At 33.0% G+C, this 16092-nt stretch overlaps 1 protein-coding gene across 2 annotated transcripts; it reads right to left on the bottom strand.

Moving 5' to 3' along the window:
* Nucleotides 1-1344: 1344 nt before the first annotated feature.
* LOC149534180 (subtilisin-like protease SBT5.3) lies at nt 1345-8316 on the bottom strand. 2 transcript variants are annotated; one of them, XM_089805303.1, is made up of 12 exons: nt 8179-8316; nt 7896-7933; nt 6211-6308; nt 5295-5392; nt 5039-5206; nt 4839-4941; nt 3760-4312; nt 3454-3551; nt 3069-3314; nt 2861-2975; nt 2502-2715; nt 1345-2131 (listed from the first exon to the last, which is right to left on the bottom strand). In XM_089805303.1, exons 3-12 carry the CDS (start codon nt 6291-6293, stop codon nt 1593-1595), a joined length of 2217 nt encoding a protein of 738 aa, XP_089661429.1. In that variant the 5' UTR covers nt 6294-6308; nt 7896-7933; nt 8179-8316; the 3' UTR covers nt 1345-1592. The 2 variants fall into 2 exon arrangements, with proteins under 2 accessions (XP_089661429.1, XP_089661428.1); XM_089805302.1 differs by lacking the exon at nt 8179-8316 and having other exon boundaries at nt 7896-8099.
* Nucleotides 8317-16092: the final 7776 nt, after the last annotated feature.

Genomic DNA, 16092 nt, shown 5'->3' with positions numbered 1-16092 from the left:
ATAGTGTCTTTAAGCTTTATCAGTAATTAGTGCATCAAATAAGTTTTAAATTGCTAAAAATGTCTAAATTTCAAGATTTTTTATTTTGTAGAGTCACAAGTCAAGTCGGCTTTTCCTAGTTCGAGTTTGAGAAACTTGGTTGTAACCATTTCTTAGTTTTCTATTGTCCACTATGTATACTTGTCAGATTTGTAGGTTATTCAAGTTGTGTATATGCGATGTATCCATGAGCTAGTCAAATTATGTGCATATAAATGTGCCTACTACCACAATATGTATATATGATTCATGTGTAATTAAATAGCATTATATATGTGTGTGTGAATTAATCACATAATGAATATGGAAATTGGTCGCATTGCATTTATATGATGCATACATGAGTTATTCATTATGTGTACCTATGACATATATGAGTGAGTCACATTGTGTTTATCTAACATGTGATTTAGCTAGCTACATAATGTATATATAATACATGGACAAGTTAATTACATTTTGTATGTATGTGTGTGGATTAGTCATGATGTGTATATATAATGCATTTATGAGCTCACCGTTGTGTGTATTTGTGACATCTATATGAGATAGTCACACTATGTACATTTCATGTATGCATGACTTAGTCACATTGTATTCCTATAAGACATGTGAATTAGTAAAGTGGTATGTATACGTGATGTCATCTAGCCACATTGTCCATGTGTTGTGTGCTTGAGCTAATCACTACATGAACACGTATTTGTAAGAGGTCCCTATGTTGTTTTATGCGTGTTCATACTATTGTATATGAATTGAATTGGAAGCATAAGCTCAGCTAATGTTATGATGAAAAAGTGGGGTCAGAGATATCTAACAAAAGAGATGATGAAGTCTCTCTATTATTAGTACATGAACTACACTACCTTTAATTTTCGGAAAGGAATATGCGAGCTAGGCCATTTAGAATGAACCCTTGAGGACCATAGCTTGAGGTCTATGGATAACCTTGATATTTGAGTGCTTACCATATTTAGTATTAGTATGCAAAATTGTGGCACAAAGAATACTTGATATATTAAAAATATTGCAATAGGAAAAATAAACAATAATATAAAAAGACAACATGACTTTATTTATTTATTTGTGATTAATTATTATTATTTATTAAGCTTGTTAGCTTGTGTAGAGTCAAACCCAAGACCTCTTATATAAGAGGCTCACAATTTACCATTGTGTTGTAGGCTCTTGCCTAACAACATGACTTTATTGATCAATAAAACAACAATTTTAATTATGGAAGATTAGCACCCATGATCTGAATTGCCTGTGAAGAAATAAAAACTTCCACAGTAAGCTTCAAAGTTCATCAAAGATACCCCGATGGCATAAACCATAAGAATATACTAAATCACTCATAACTATCAAAAAACACGAAATTATTAAGCTTGATTCCTTGTGAACTACAAAATCATATTAAGTGAATCAAGACCACCTACCTAACATAGAGTTCTAGGGGGTGGTTTTTAATTATGGGAAAAATAGGTTTTAAAGGGACCCGAAATCCTTTACAGATTTCTAGAGGGTGGTATTGTCTTGAAGGACTAGTTGATTTAGAAACAAATACCACTACAAATGGTAATAGGACTTCTTGCAACATGCTTAGCACTCTTCCATGTCAAAGATCCAAACCCATAGATTGAATTAAAACCCGGCTTGGGTTGGAACACCACCTCAAATGATTTCTTCTCCCCTGTCTTAGTGAAGTTAAGGCTGTCTGGTTTCACTGCCACTGACACTTCAGGGGGAGATTGCAGCTCTACTTTGAAAGTCCCTGGTCCTTCTGAAACATATGTCACAGTTCTCTTCACGATCCGAGGTCCAGCAAGTGATAATACAGTGATGGAAGGGTAATTGATGTTGTCTAATGTATCATTTGCTGGGCAAGAGAATGCTGTGCCTGTTAAATTTTTCAACATCTCTGATTTCCAGCCTAAAATGCACAAGACTGTAAAGTAGTCATCCATTGATAGATCATAGATTAGGCCAGGATCTCCAGCTCTATCTGGGTTAATGTGGCCTGCACCAAAGGCGAAAGGACCCGGAGTCCACAATGAATTCTGAGCTCCTTTGGTATTGTCCATTATGGTAGCTGTGATTCTCAAAAGAATACAACCCATGCAATATCAGATTTCCACAATCCATATCAATGGAATCTTTCTTCTGGGTATGATTGTGTAATAGTTCTTTATCATCAACATTTCGGATCACACTACATGATCCATCATCAGGATGCAAGACAGCCAAAGAGAACAAAATCACAATCATACCCAGAAGAAAAATTTCATTCAATACAACCCATGGTTTATAAAGAATACAAACAGAACATTCACACTAGGACAAAACTTGATGAGCAGTTTCCATGAAAATTAATTGAGGAATTGCCGAATGGCATGAATTTTGATTAATATGAAGGGACTGAAATGAACAATAAGTTTTAGTATATGGTGTATGGTATTTACCTGAAGTCATGATGGCTGAACTTATGGCTGCAGGGCTCCACTGAGGATATGCTGCCCTTAATAATGCTGCAACACCAGCTACATGAGGGCATGCCATAGATGTGCCTGATATTATATTGAAGTCAGTTTTCCTTTGATCAAAAGCAAGGCCAGTTGGAGATGCCTCTCCTGACCATGCTGCAAGGATGTTTAACCCTGGGGCTACAATATCAGGCTGCATCCAGCATACAAATCAAAAGTTTACGCTTATCATATTGATGATAATGGAAATGAATTGAAGAATGCTCAAAAATCATGTTACTTATACAAGAATAATGTTGGAAATTGGAAAATATCGAAGTTTAGGGTTGGGTTATGACCTTGAGTATGCCTGACATAATAATAGTTGGACCTAGAGAGCTGAAGCTTGTCACTACTGGTGCTGGCTTTGAATCGAACATGGTTATTACTGAAGAAATATAGGCAACAGGGGATCTGCATGAGCATATAAGAATGTTTAGGACCTTAAGTTATTGAAAACCTAATGGTGAAGTGTTATAAAAGTGAAACAAACTCCTTGAAACCTACTTCGTAGAATTGATGTAATCAAGAACTTCCAATCCATCAGCTTGACTCAATTCTGTTGCAGGAATAACATGAGCATCTGCAAGAAAGCTGTCATCTTCTCCAAGATTATTGTAGAGAATCATGCCAACCCCACCTGCCCTGTGAACTTCTTCACCTTTCTCAACTCTCGGACTGCCACCTTTTCGGCAGGCAACAATCTTACCTTTAACTTTTTGAGGATCTAGAGCTCCAAGGTCACATGCCAGCCTGCAACATTATACACATTTCTACCATTCAACTCATTATCAATGAAGACTAGAAGTTTGGCAGTTTCAACCGATGCAAATACTGAACTGATGATTAAAGAACTTGAATAATCATAATAAGAAGTAATTTTGTAGCATACCCAGAAGTTTCACTGACATTTGCATCTCTAACATCTGCTGAAGATACTAGAGGGTACATTTGTCCCTTTTTTAGGGTTAACTGAGATAAGCTTTGTCCCTGGCAAAAACATGAAATCATTCATAAATTCAATCCAATGGCTCAAGACTAAATATCAGTGCTCTCTACAGATCATCTCTCTTCTTCTGCAACAAAATGCCCTTCAATTTATAACCATCTTAAAAGATAGATTTAAATATGATACCCTAAAGGAATTTAAAAAGCTCATGAAAATGATATGTTTATAAAATAGTTTTTCAGTGATCACCTTATAATGCTTCTGGTTTCCCAAGAAAGCAACTGAGGTGAATTGTCTATCAGTAGTACTTGCTCCGACGGTTAAAATCCAAGGAGCAACATTCGACACACTGCCTGGACTTGGGCCACTGTTTCCTGCAGAACAAACCACAACCCTTCCCTTTTGGACAGCACGGAGTGCTCCAATGGAAACCGCATCAGAAAGGCGTAGTAATGCACCCTGAACACCTCCAAGAGAAATAGAGAATATGTCTACTCCATCATATATCCCTTGATCAAATGCTGCAAGAATATCTGCATCATAGCATCCGACTTCTGTGCTGCTACTGTTCGACTTCCAACAAACCTTGTAGGCCGCAACTCTGGCAGCAGGAGCCCCTCCCTTTGCAACTCCCTGGGCATATCCAAAAACATTTGCTTTTTCCACAAAATTCCCACCAGCTGTGGACAAGGTATGAGATCCATGCCCATTCATGTCTCGAGCCGAAAGTTCTTCCCCTCCTTCAAGAGGCCCAGTTTCAGCCTCAAATCCCTTGTGAAAGTACCTTGCTCCAATCAACTTCCTGGTGGAGAACAAATAATCTTAAGACACAGGTTTTTGATTCTACAAATCCACCAGAGATATCAAATTTCCACAATCTAATCATAATTGTTATCATAGATTTCTGAATTTGATTATATTTATTTTTAGTATCAACATTTCGGATCACACTCCGTGATCCATCATCAGAATGAATAGAAAGATATTAAGAAGGAACATTCATCAACAAATCCATTAAAAAGGGACATTCTTCCTCTAATACTTGGAAATCTCTTTTAGGGATTAGTTATATCGAGGGTATATACAAGCGCAATAACCCAACGATTATTTGAAAGCTCAGATCCTTATTCACTCTATCTAATTACTAAAGATCCCTAGTTCTTCTTAACAATTAGAACATCCCGCACACACTTATCTGTCGAAAACTTTGAATATAAATATAAAGCATCTTCTACACTGATTACTCTAAATTGACATTTGGATTGCTCAAAAATGTTTTGAAAACTTAGAATACCGGATTGGATTTTGTGATGGGTATAAGAGAGTACCTATTGCAAGTGAATCCGGTGTTATTTTGGCAGATTCCCCTCCACCGTGAAGGAATGGGGCCATAACCCTTGTCGCTGAAGCTTGCAGATTCAGGCCACACACCTGACACGAGGCAAAGCAAGATTAGCTATATTGCATTATATATGACATAATCCCCTGTATATATAGTCTAACGATAGGGCTTCTGATGAGCTTCTACCTGAATCCAAGTTAGCAATAATGACATCTTGTCCGAATTTTGTTTTGTTCCAGAGTGATTGCGGAAGGATTTGTTGATTGGCATTTTCTAAGCCCAAGAAAGCCCACGAATAAGTAGTCTGCAACTTTCGCAGACTGTTAGGAACCACGGATATTACTCCTGGGAGCTCTGAAGCAGAACTATTGTGTTAGGGATCTTAAACATATGGTTTGCCAATACATAATGAGAAGAAAAAATCATAGTTTTAAGAATTTACTTGAAATGGCAAGAGCATGATCTTCCTGGAGTTTAGCAGCAAACCCATTAATAGTTTTAGAGTATGAATAGAAGATTGACTCCTTGGCTGCATCCTTGCTGAAAAAATTAGACAAAACAGTCGGAAAAATGGAGAATTTATGAGAAAAAAATGAATAACAGCCATCCATAGAAACAGAGGAATAGAACAAATATCATTTTTCCTTGATAAGGCTAAAGTAGGGATTTGGGAAGGTTTTTAAATGTTTCACATTCTCAATTAAGTTACAATAAAGAGGGATCGAACTCAACAATGGATGGTTGGAAGGATAAAAAAATGAAAGAAACGATTGATTAGTTTGAATGGTAGATTTCTGTTTTTCGATTTGATTGCAATCTATCATCAAGATGACAGAATGCTGATCCAAAAAAAATATACAATCAAATTCAGGAACAAAAATCTACATATCAATAGACCTGTATAATATGAACAAGAAAACAAAAGTATTTCAAAGATTTATCAAGAAAAAATATGTTTATGATTGTATTTTATAAATATTGTTGTTTAAGTTTATAATCAGTGAATAAAAAATTGAGATTGTAGAATTGAATCAAATAATATAAATTCTGAGGATTATCTAAATGATGGGTAAAATAATCTTTAAAAAATATGTAACATCTGATTTATGTAAATGAATCTGAAAAATGAACTGTCAGTATTACATAAGCATAGAATTGTTTTTTTATAAAGGATTCAAATTACAGTGCATAATTTGATCTATTATATAATCAAGAAGAAGAATATCAGAAATTCACATATTCCCCTTGATCCATGTAGAATCTAATGGACTCTTGTAAAGCAATGGGTCCAGAAGATTATTTTTACTTTTATACAAAATATATCTGACTAATAGGGCTCTGAAGTTTATATCTATTACCTTCCCAAAACAGATGACAGGACTTCATAATGAGACTCTGCAGCCAGATGAGCCCTCACGCTTCCTTTATATTGTTCTCCCATGTAAATCACATAAGACTGCCATCAACCAAATCAAAATTGCATCATGCCATTCTTTCTTATAAATTTTTATATAATTCAGAACGGTCATTCTTAAACATCAGACATAGACATCAAGAGAAAAACAAAGCTTAAAAAATAAGTAGACTTTGATTATTTAATATTTTTAGCCTAAAAATCAAGCCTTAATGTGTGATGTTTAAGTCATCTAATCCAAAACAGCTATAATGATTCAACTTTAATCACTAAATATGCTGTCTTCTCCTGACCCTCCCAATTTCATCTAAACATCATTGTAAAGAAAATATATATGAAATCTATATCATATATATCCTTCTTAGTTCTAACTGAATAACTGAATACATCATCATTTATAAAATGTCATAACAAATAATATTAGCTCTGCATTGGAAGTTATGAAAGAAAAGGAAAAGGTAAATGAAATTTCTACACTGTTCTATGTTTCTAACATACTTCCCTTCAAATGCAGACATTTAATATCAGCAGAACTTCATGCTCGGAAATCTAATCCCCTTCTCAGTCAAGTCTAAACAAAAAGAATTTTAATACATAAAGGCAATTGATAAATCTAAAAATCTAACTATTTTATTCTTGGCAATATCAGATTTCCACAATGCATATCAATGAATTCTTTCTTCTGGGTATGATTGTGTAATAGTTTTTTACCATCAATGTTTTGGATCATTTTATACGAATGGATTCATGTAGTGTGATCCAAAATGTTAAAAACTATTACACAATCATTCATGTAGTATGATCCAAAACGTTGATGATTGAAAACTATTACACTAGACTCAGACGAAAAAAATCATTATTTTATTCTTCTCTTACTCTCTTCTTTCTGATAATATATCATATAATTTGATCCAATGCATTGAAAAAATAAATTCATGCAATTATTAGCGAAGACTATGAACAATAATATTATAGACTGCAGAAATTATAAGTCTTCAAGCTTCACAGATGTTCAATCATGGAGTTGGTCCTTTCACTGCTGAACTTATTCAGAGACAAGTTCAATGCAACAGCAAAACATTTGAAGATCTTAAAAGACAAATATTCAATCATGAAACTGACATTTCATTGATGAGCTTCTCCAAAGAAAAGACCAGCTCTATGGCTGCCACCAGAAATCAAAACATAAAAAGTTAGATTTGAAAGATGTGCTATATTCAGTCATAGAATTTGCCTTTTCATTAATGAGTTTTTCCAACAATAAAGATCAACTTCATAATTGTTAATGATATTTGATTTTCATAATTGTTAATGATATTTGGTTTTCATAATTTATACTCATTCATATTAATCAACATTTGAAATCACACTCCATGATTTATAACTATCAATACAAAATCTATGGCGTAATAGTACTCATAATTGCTATGAAACAAACAAAAAAAAAGGAAAAGAAGATTTATAAACATATGTAAAAATCAAATACATTGTACGGCCTGAACAACACCATTTAAAACCCCAATTCAAATACATTGTACAGCTTTAACAACACCATTTATAACCCCAATTCAAATACATTGGACAGCTTTAACAACACCATTCGAAAACGCAATTCAAATTCCTACTTGCCTTTGTTTTACTCGAGGCTTCAGTCAGTGAGAAAGCCACTGCAACAAGTACAAACAAGATCATTACTTGCCTCTCCATGGCTTCCAAACTTACAAAGTTCTTCGTGTTTCAGTGTATTTATAGAGAAAAAAATTGTTGGGCAAACATGGATCTGGAGAATTGTTTATTGGAAATTGTTTTAGCAAAACAGTTTTTGTTAAAATTAACCAAAACACTTCATGTGGGGCCGAGAATCTTCATTTTTGAGCCAATAGTTTTGCTCTTGTTCAAAATATAGATTTACCATGATCGGCCTGATTTGGAAATTCTTTTCTACTGGTTTACATTAGCTCTCTTCACATCTTGAGTAAGGTTAAACTTAGCAAGGCAAAATAATTTATTTCTGTTTGGATTTTTTCTGGTTTTGTCTGTATTTTTTCGGTCTGGTCTGTTTTGTTAAAGTCGAAATTAACTATTCAATGTAGGGTTTAAGAGAATAATTAAAAGTAGATGATTATCAACTTTCAAATGTCATGCTAATATGTGTAAAGTATAAATCAGAATAATATGTGTAAAGTATAAATCAGAATTGTATGGTTAGGTGAATATTGACTTTTAAACTATTTTTATTATATAATATATGAGCTGTTTGCCAAATGTAAGAGAATTTTCAGGTTATGTACAATTCTATAGCATTGTCTTTCTAAAGAAATTCTATTATACAATTTTTTTTAAGAAAATAAATTTAAGACACATTCATTACATGGAGGATGTGAATTATATAGGAGTTCAAATTGTGAATAAATTTGAATATATTGTATTTGTGCATTCTATTTATGTTAAGAGTATATTTTATCAATCAATTGTTGTCACATTAGTGTTGGGGAGTTATGGATATTCGTCTTGGATGTTGCTTGGTAGATGTTGTTAAGTTTGTCACCTTTTTCGTTGAATGAAAGTTTTGGTGTGGGCTTATTCCACAATAAAGACCCCCCACCCCTACCTCCCCACCTTTGTTGGAAATTAGTTCTACAAGGACTTTCAACCCCCATTTCATCAAGATTTTGTTAGCTTTAAATTTGCTCTAATATTTTGGGTTTTCTTGAGAAGTATAATCAAACGGAGGTGTTGCATTCTATTGAAGTTGGTTCTTTCAGGTTTTCTGTCCAACTCCTCTTTATATGCTTCCATTATTTTCTTGAGTGAAGTTTATCCATAATAGAGCAAACCTTGTATTTGTTTAGGCTCCTTGGTGATGTTGTTGGCAAAACTTGCACTCATATTGCTCATATGGGGAAATCCCTCATGAGACATTTCTCAAGCTTCCATTCAAATATTAATGGTGTTCAAAGTGGGGTTCTAAAAGAGTGGCACGTGCCTTAGGTAAATCAATGTGGTTGTGACGACAAGGAGTTATTCTTATTCTTGTTCCAAATTTTTGAGGAAAGCATGAAATTTCGTAGAGGTGACCCTAGTTCCTTGATAGGTATGACATTTCATTAGAAAAAATGGTTTATTAGTTTTGATGATACCAAGGAAAACTTTAACAAGGTCTATATTTGGGTTAGACTCCTAAGATTTCCTTTAGAGTACCGAGATGAAGAGGTTGTTCATGGTATTGCAATACTTTTGGTCAAGCTTTATCTATTGATAATGTTGCAAAATGTAACAAAAATTTGGTTTTGATTAAATTATGTGTACATGTTAATATTGCTAATCCAATACCAATATTGCGAAACTATTTTCTAAATTTGATGTTTCAAGAGCAAAATATCCATTATAGGTCTTTCTTTATTTGCTTGCATTGTCATAAACTTGGTGACTTGTCTAATTCTTACAAGGGCTTCAAAGAGAAACATCACATATGTATAAAAGATATCATAGATCCTCTTCATACCGAGAAAGGAATATTAGAATGTTTTTGAAGAGTGATATATTACAAGTAATGAAAGAAAGGTTTTTGATATTGTTGTTATGGGCACTGATGGGGACATGTGGGGGTCTACTCTTAAAGACCAAAGAAAGTGTGATACTATGATTTTATTGGTTAAACTTGAGGAATCTTCTTTGAAAAAGGGAGGATGTCCTATTCATATCGGGCCTTGATTCTACTTGATCTTTTTTGGATAAGTTTGATTAAAACCTCCATGACCATTGTCATGGTTATATCTTGTTGCAACATTTTTGTTGGTTTCTCAAGGGTTTCTTTAGTTTAAAGGCCAAAATTTTAAATCAATATCCCATGTTGATATTAAATCCTTCCTTGGTATTTTAATCTCGTATAGATGTTTTCAAAACTCTCTTCTAATCCATAAGTCTAGTCAAAAGCTTTTATCTAATAAAAAAATATTATTGTAAGACGACTCCCAACTAATTATAATTAAAATAAATAAATTTTCTATCACTATATTAAATTATAGCTAATTTTAAATTTTATAAGTTAAGATTGAAAATACTACAGATTAAATAAATTACTTTGAATGTATTGTTTAATCGGATTTTGAAGAGAAGAAAATGTTGTTAAAGGTGGCAAAATTAAATGTGCTTTACATGTAGAATTTTAGGATCTTATCCAATAGGTGCTTCAGAATGCCCAAATTCATGTAATATTTTACCTTTGGTTAGATCCTTTATATATAGAACTTTCCACATGTAGCTTAATTTCTACTTGCAAAATTCAATTATTTGAAATCTACTTACCTTAATGGTTTAATGTCTAAACTTGAGTAAAGATCAATAGTTTTTATACACATTTTGGAGAATTGGTTGAACCACGAGGGTCATGCTCTCTTTAGTTTGACCCCTTAGTTGGATCAATATATAGACTTTCGAACAAGGATTGATGCACATATAAATCAAGAATGTAATGGACAGATGGTGTCTACTAATATAATGATTTGATGACCTTCTATATTGCTCTCATAAACAATATATTATAGTTCTTTTGATAATGTGAAATTCTCTTACTAACCCACACATCATCTAAAAATGAATAAGTGAATGTCCATAAATACATCACCTAGTACACTAATTAATTAAAAAAATCCATGTTGTCTCATAATAACTAATCAAGAGTCATCAAATGTTTCAATTCTTTATTCTATCATTTAATCAATGTGGTTCCTTCCATATATCTTGTTGCTTCTCCCCATTGGAGGCCAAGTAAAGGAGTTTACAATCAAGGAAGTAGATCTACATTCATTTATCGACTCTCTCTCTCTCTCTCTCTCTCTCTCTCTCTCTCTCTCTCTCTCTCTCTCTCTCTCTCTCTCTCTCTCTCTCTCAAACATTGTGGCAGATTACAATATTTACTACATGAGGTTTTGTCTTACCTAATTTTCTTTTAGTTTTTGTGATGAGTCAAATCTATTGTATCAACATGCTTGATCACATTTAAAGAGGTCATTGCATCTAGATGGTATGATATACTTCATTGTTTAGAACTAACCTATGGTATATGTCAAAATGTTTTGCATTTCATTTATTTCATTTCAAGATTGATTACTAAATAGGAGTTTGACTAAGGAAAACCCATCCCCTCATTTCTCTTCCCATTCTTTCTATTTATAGGAATCAATGGCGGAGATGCATATTTAGATTTGAAGATACAAATACAATCACAAATCCTCAAAAAATTCCATCAAATTCAAAGTTGTCATAAATAAGTTGACTTGTTGACTTGTCCCTATACTTTTTGATTAAAATTTCAACAACAAAAGGCTATAAGTATCATGTTTCCTGATCTAGAGTTACAATAGATTCTAACATCCCAATGATAGTCAAATTTAGCTTCAAAGTTTTATTTCCTCTATCTTCCTTCCAAGTGCATTATTTTTCATCTCTTTTTCCTTGTATTGAAAGAGATTTACTTAACTACTTTCATATCATCATATCACACATCCCTTTAGGGATCCAAAAACCTTGCATTATGTAGATCTCGCATTGTGTAATGCCCCTCCAAAGGGGACCTAAAAGAATAGGCCAAAGTTGATAAGTTTGATTAGTAGATTTTTGTTTTTGAACATCCTTTTCCTGTTAATCTCATTTATCATAGATGTAGAGTCCTATTCCAGTTCCCTTAACATTCATAATTTACTAATTAAGTTATTCCATGCATGAGTGTTATTTTCATGAAGATTATATAGTTCTTAAATATAAAATACAAATTCCATAGCATCATTATAATTGATTGATCTAATCTTACGGCAAGGATGATAAAAAACATCAACTATAACAAGATATACATCATGATTTACATAAAGCAAGTTGATAACATAAGTAATCACCATCATACATATATACCAAGATGAATTATATAAAAGAGATAACATTTTCGTACATATACTTTATATGATCTCATTATACCAATATTTTTTCTTATTTAGTCAACCCTTATACATGTCTTTTGCTTAAAATGTATCAATCTAAATCCCCTTTTCATGATTCATCAAATTTCATCATATTAATGCGAGTAACATGAACATCCTTAAGCATCTTCAAGCAACATCGAAGCATATCTCCAAGAAAGAATTCCAACGCTAGCCACGAACAAGCCTCTTGTTTTGTCACCCAATCACGTGGAACCATAAGGAACCACTCCTCCGAGCTAGGAGACAAAACCATGATCCAAAGGACTAAATGATAGACCTAGGGTTCAACCTCAAACCAAAAGTGAGAGTGAGGGATTCAACCATCTCTAGGTGAGTGTCATCACACATTTCCATAGTTTTGGGATCATTCCTCTAAGCCAAAGACCATCCTGCTACACAAAATGCATTTTCCTTGAGTACTCCAATGAAATATGCATAACCTAGTAATGTTGGGATCCTTCCCATGAGTCAGGGACCATGATCTACATTGATTGCCCCCTCTCTAAGTACTCCAACAATACTTAAATTTAATATTTATTAATGTGTGAAACCGTACTATTCATAGTAAGTTAATGTTGAGGAGTTGCTATATCTGGTAGGACACCTCAAATCATGGTCTACTCAGTGTTTGACTCATTCATTAGTTGGCTTAGTGGAATGACTTTGTTGAGTGCATTGATATTATCATTACTAAAGTCACTTTATTAATGATAAAGTCATTATAGAGATATAAGTTATTTAATGAGCCCAACCCATTCATTTATTATGTTATCACTTATTATCCAACTGACTTATAGAGCCAACCTACACAAGGCAACAGTCTTTAGGGATAGGATCCTCCAAAAACCACTTCTGGGCCTCAACACCTATGGTGAGCCACTCACCTAGGGTTTCCTACCCTACTCCAAATGAAGTATACAAGCCATGCAAAGTTACATAAGTGAAGGCATCCCACAAAAGTCACATGATAGAAACAAGCCAAAATGATCAACCAATAGAGAAAACTACCATAGGATATCGAACAATGAGCCACAAAACAAAGAAAATAGTAAAACCATGTATATGTTTCTTATAACCACACATCCATTCAAAGTTGCTGCACATTTGTTCAATATAATTACACATTCATTCAATGTTGTCACACATATGTCAAGCAAAACCACACATTGTCCAATATAACCACACATTCATTCAATGTTGTTGCACATTTTTTCAATATAACCATGCATCCATTCAACGATTCCATGCATAGGTTAAGCATAATTACACATTTATTCAATATAACCATGCATTTATTTAATATAATTGCACATTTATTAGGCAGAGTGGTGCATTTGTATTGACAGGTGGACAAAAGGGGTTAGATGCAGGGTTGGGCATATGCTTATTATAACTACACATATGTGTAGTCTTCTTGCACATTAATTCCAAAGAACTCAAAAAAATATAAAGAAGGCTATGAATTGAATTTTGAGACTTGTTTGGATGGAGGATGGTTTACCAGTACCTCTTGGGTTGAGATCCCAAGCCAAAAACCCCCCCACCATTTCTTTTCAAGGAATTCAATTCCCAACATTTCCATTAAACATGACTCCCACACAATATCTTCACCACAAACAATCATGGGATACAATCACACACAATTCAATCACAACACATACACACACACACATGGATATATTTGCATTATCTATAGTACTATATTGATTTGATCTTTCCCATCCTAAGTTACTGCATAAAATAAAATGGAGTATCAAGACCTACTTGTTTTCCTGAGCTAGTGTGGAATTGGGCTTGATTTTGTGAAAGATGAAAGCTTCCAACCTCTAACTAGATCCTGGTGTTTGTATCCTTCCCAACCTTAGCCCAGGTATCCTTTGGTGTTGTGCAAGCGATGATCTTCAAACTATAAATTTGACTATATTTTTTGCCAATAACTTTTCCTATCTTGCTTCCTATATGTTTGGACTATAGTTTTTGCCTTCCTAATTCTCTATCTCTATTTATTGAGAAGCCCCTTATTTATAGGGAGAAAATTTAGTTTATGGATGGTTGCATCTGTTACAGTTGGCTTGCTAAGGTTTGATTAAACAAATCAAACCTTTAATTGATAATTTAATTTAATTTTTAAATTCCTAACCTTTACTAGGTTATCTAGACTATTGATGATTCCCTTCTCAAAGACATCCTATAACAGAATGGTCAAGTCTCTAAAATTTCACTTAAGGGATCAAGCGTTCAATTCTAGAGACCATTTTACTATATCACAGTTTTAATACAACATGGGTTAAAATCCACTTTCCATTTTATGCATGAATAACTACATGGGTGGGTTGGTTGGGGGTGAGATTGAAAGGTTGAATGTTCTAGGTTCTATTCTCTAACATATTTTAATCTTTCTCTTAATCTTTTAATTAATTTCCTCTTTCAATTTTTTGTTATAAGAGATTGTAATATAGTTATGCAAGAAATTATCCAACCATTACCACACACACACACACACACACACACATTCAGGTATATATGTATGCACACATATGTACTAGGACAAACATATATTAAGACTTCCAATCATAAAACTAAAATCACAATAAGGAGGTAAGTAAAATATCATTAAACCAAACAAGAGTAAAAATCCCCAAGTTCCCAATTTGGATAGTTGACTTCCCTAACAAGACTTCTAGGTTCAAGATTCCTATTTGGATCATGATTCCATCTCTGAATCAATAGATATTTTTGAGGTTTTTAATACCTATTCCTACACACACCTGCATCACCAACCAAAACATCATGCATATAAAAATATATCAACGGTAATATAGGTGTTAGATGGGTTGGTAGGGTTACAATCCATAAAACCAATATCACATTAAGTAAATCATATCTATGTGTATGCATATAAGAAAATATCTCTAATATTAAGTAACATTACATCTCCAAACTTTAATATAGAATGTAAATCTAGTACATAATAAATCAAGTCACTAGGGTGGACACTATACATTGACACCCTTGGTTATGCTAGTCAGATTCCTTTGTACGAGGTTTTGAGAATTCAAAATCTTGTAGCCTTTACACTTCCTACCATTTTTATATTATATAGTTCTTATATAATTTTGTTTGACCTTGTAGTTGATACTTTTGATCTTTGTAATTCCACATAGACAAAGTCCCAAGAGGGACAACAAGATTACATGGGTCCTAATGACCACTATGACATTAGATGAGATTTCTATATCTACATGGTAATTTATTTCTTTATCTTTAATTTGTATAAATTTCATCAAAATATTTTAGATCATGTTGAATAGTTTTGGTGTTGATGGACAACAACATCACACAAGTCCTAATTACCACAATGATATTGGAGGAGATGTCTAGATTGACATAGTAATTTGGTCATAGTTACATATATATATATATATATATATATATATATATATATATATATATATATATATATATATATATATATATATATATATATATATATATATAAACACACACACACACACAATTAAAATATTTTAGATCATTTTGAATATGAATTCATGTATTAGAGTATCATTTCAAGTATGATTTTTTTTACTAACTCATTCAGATTTTCTTGGTTCATGTGGGTTGAAGACGACTCTCAATTTAATTTTATAGGAATTTGGCACATGGAATCTTTATTTTATGGATTGTTGATTTTATAGAAATCTAAACCATGTATTTGACATTAATTACTATTTATATTTGTTGCATTGATCATCTAAAATGACATATTTACATGCCTTAATAGATGGACTATATGTATCTACATGTGTTTTATTAGATACTTTACACATGGACTGATAATCTTAACT

Source organism: Cupressus sempervirens, chromosome 10 (assembly GCF_028749045.1).
Source record: "Cupressus sempervirens isolate cs-2001-9-10 chromosome 10, ASM2874904v1, whole genome shotgun sequence".
In the NCBI taxonomy this organism is placed as follows: domain Eukaryota; kingdom Viridiplantae; phylum Streptophyta; class Pinopsida; order Cupressales; family Cupressaceae; genus Cupressus; species Cupressus sempervirens.
Note: the sequence above shows the minus strand (reverse complement) of the source record. Positions and strands in the feature narration are given on the sequence as shown.

What these genes read in the sequence shown, in the direction of transcription:
- LOC149534180 (XM_089805302.1), bottom strand. Translation starts at nt 7,973, where the DNA reads ATGGAGAGGCAAGTAATGATCTTGTTTGTACTTGTTGCAGTGGCTTTC. An exon ending in AAGCCTCGAGTAAAACAAAG is followed by an intron (nt 6,309 to 7,895) that starts GCAAGTAGGAAT and finishes GGTTGATGGCAG; the next exon opens with TCTTATGTGATTTACATGGG. An exon ending in ACCGGATTCACTTGCAATAG is followed by an intron (nt 4,313 to 4,838) that starts GTACTCTCTTAT and finishes GTTCTCCACCAG; the next exon opens with GAAGTTGATTGGAGCAAGGT.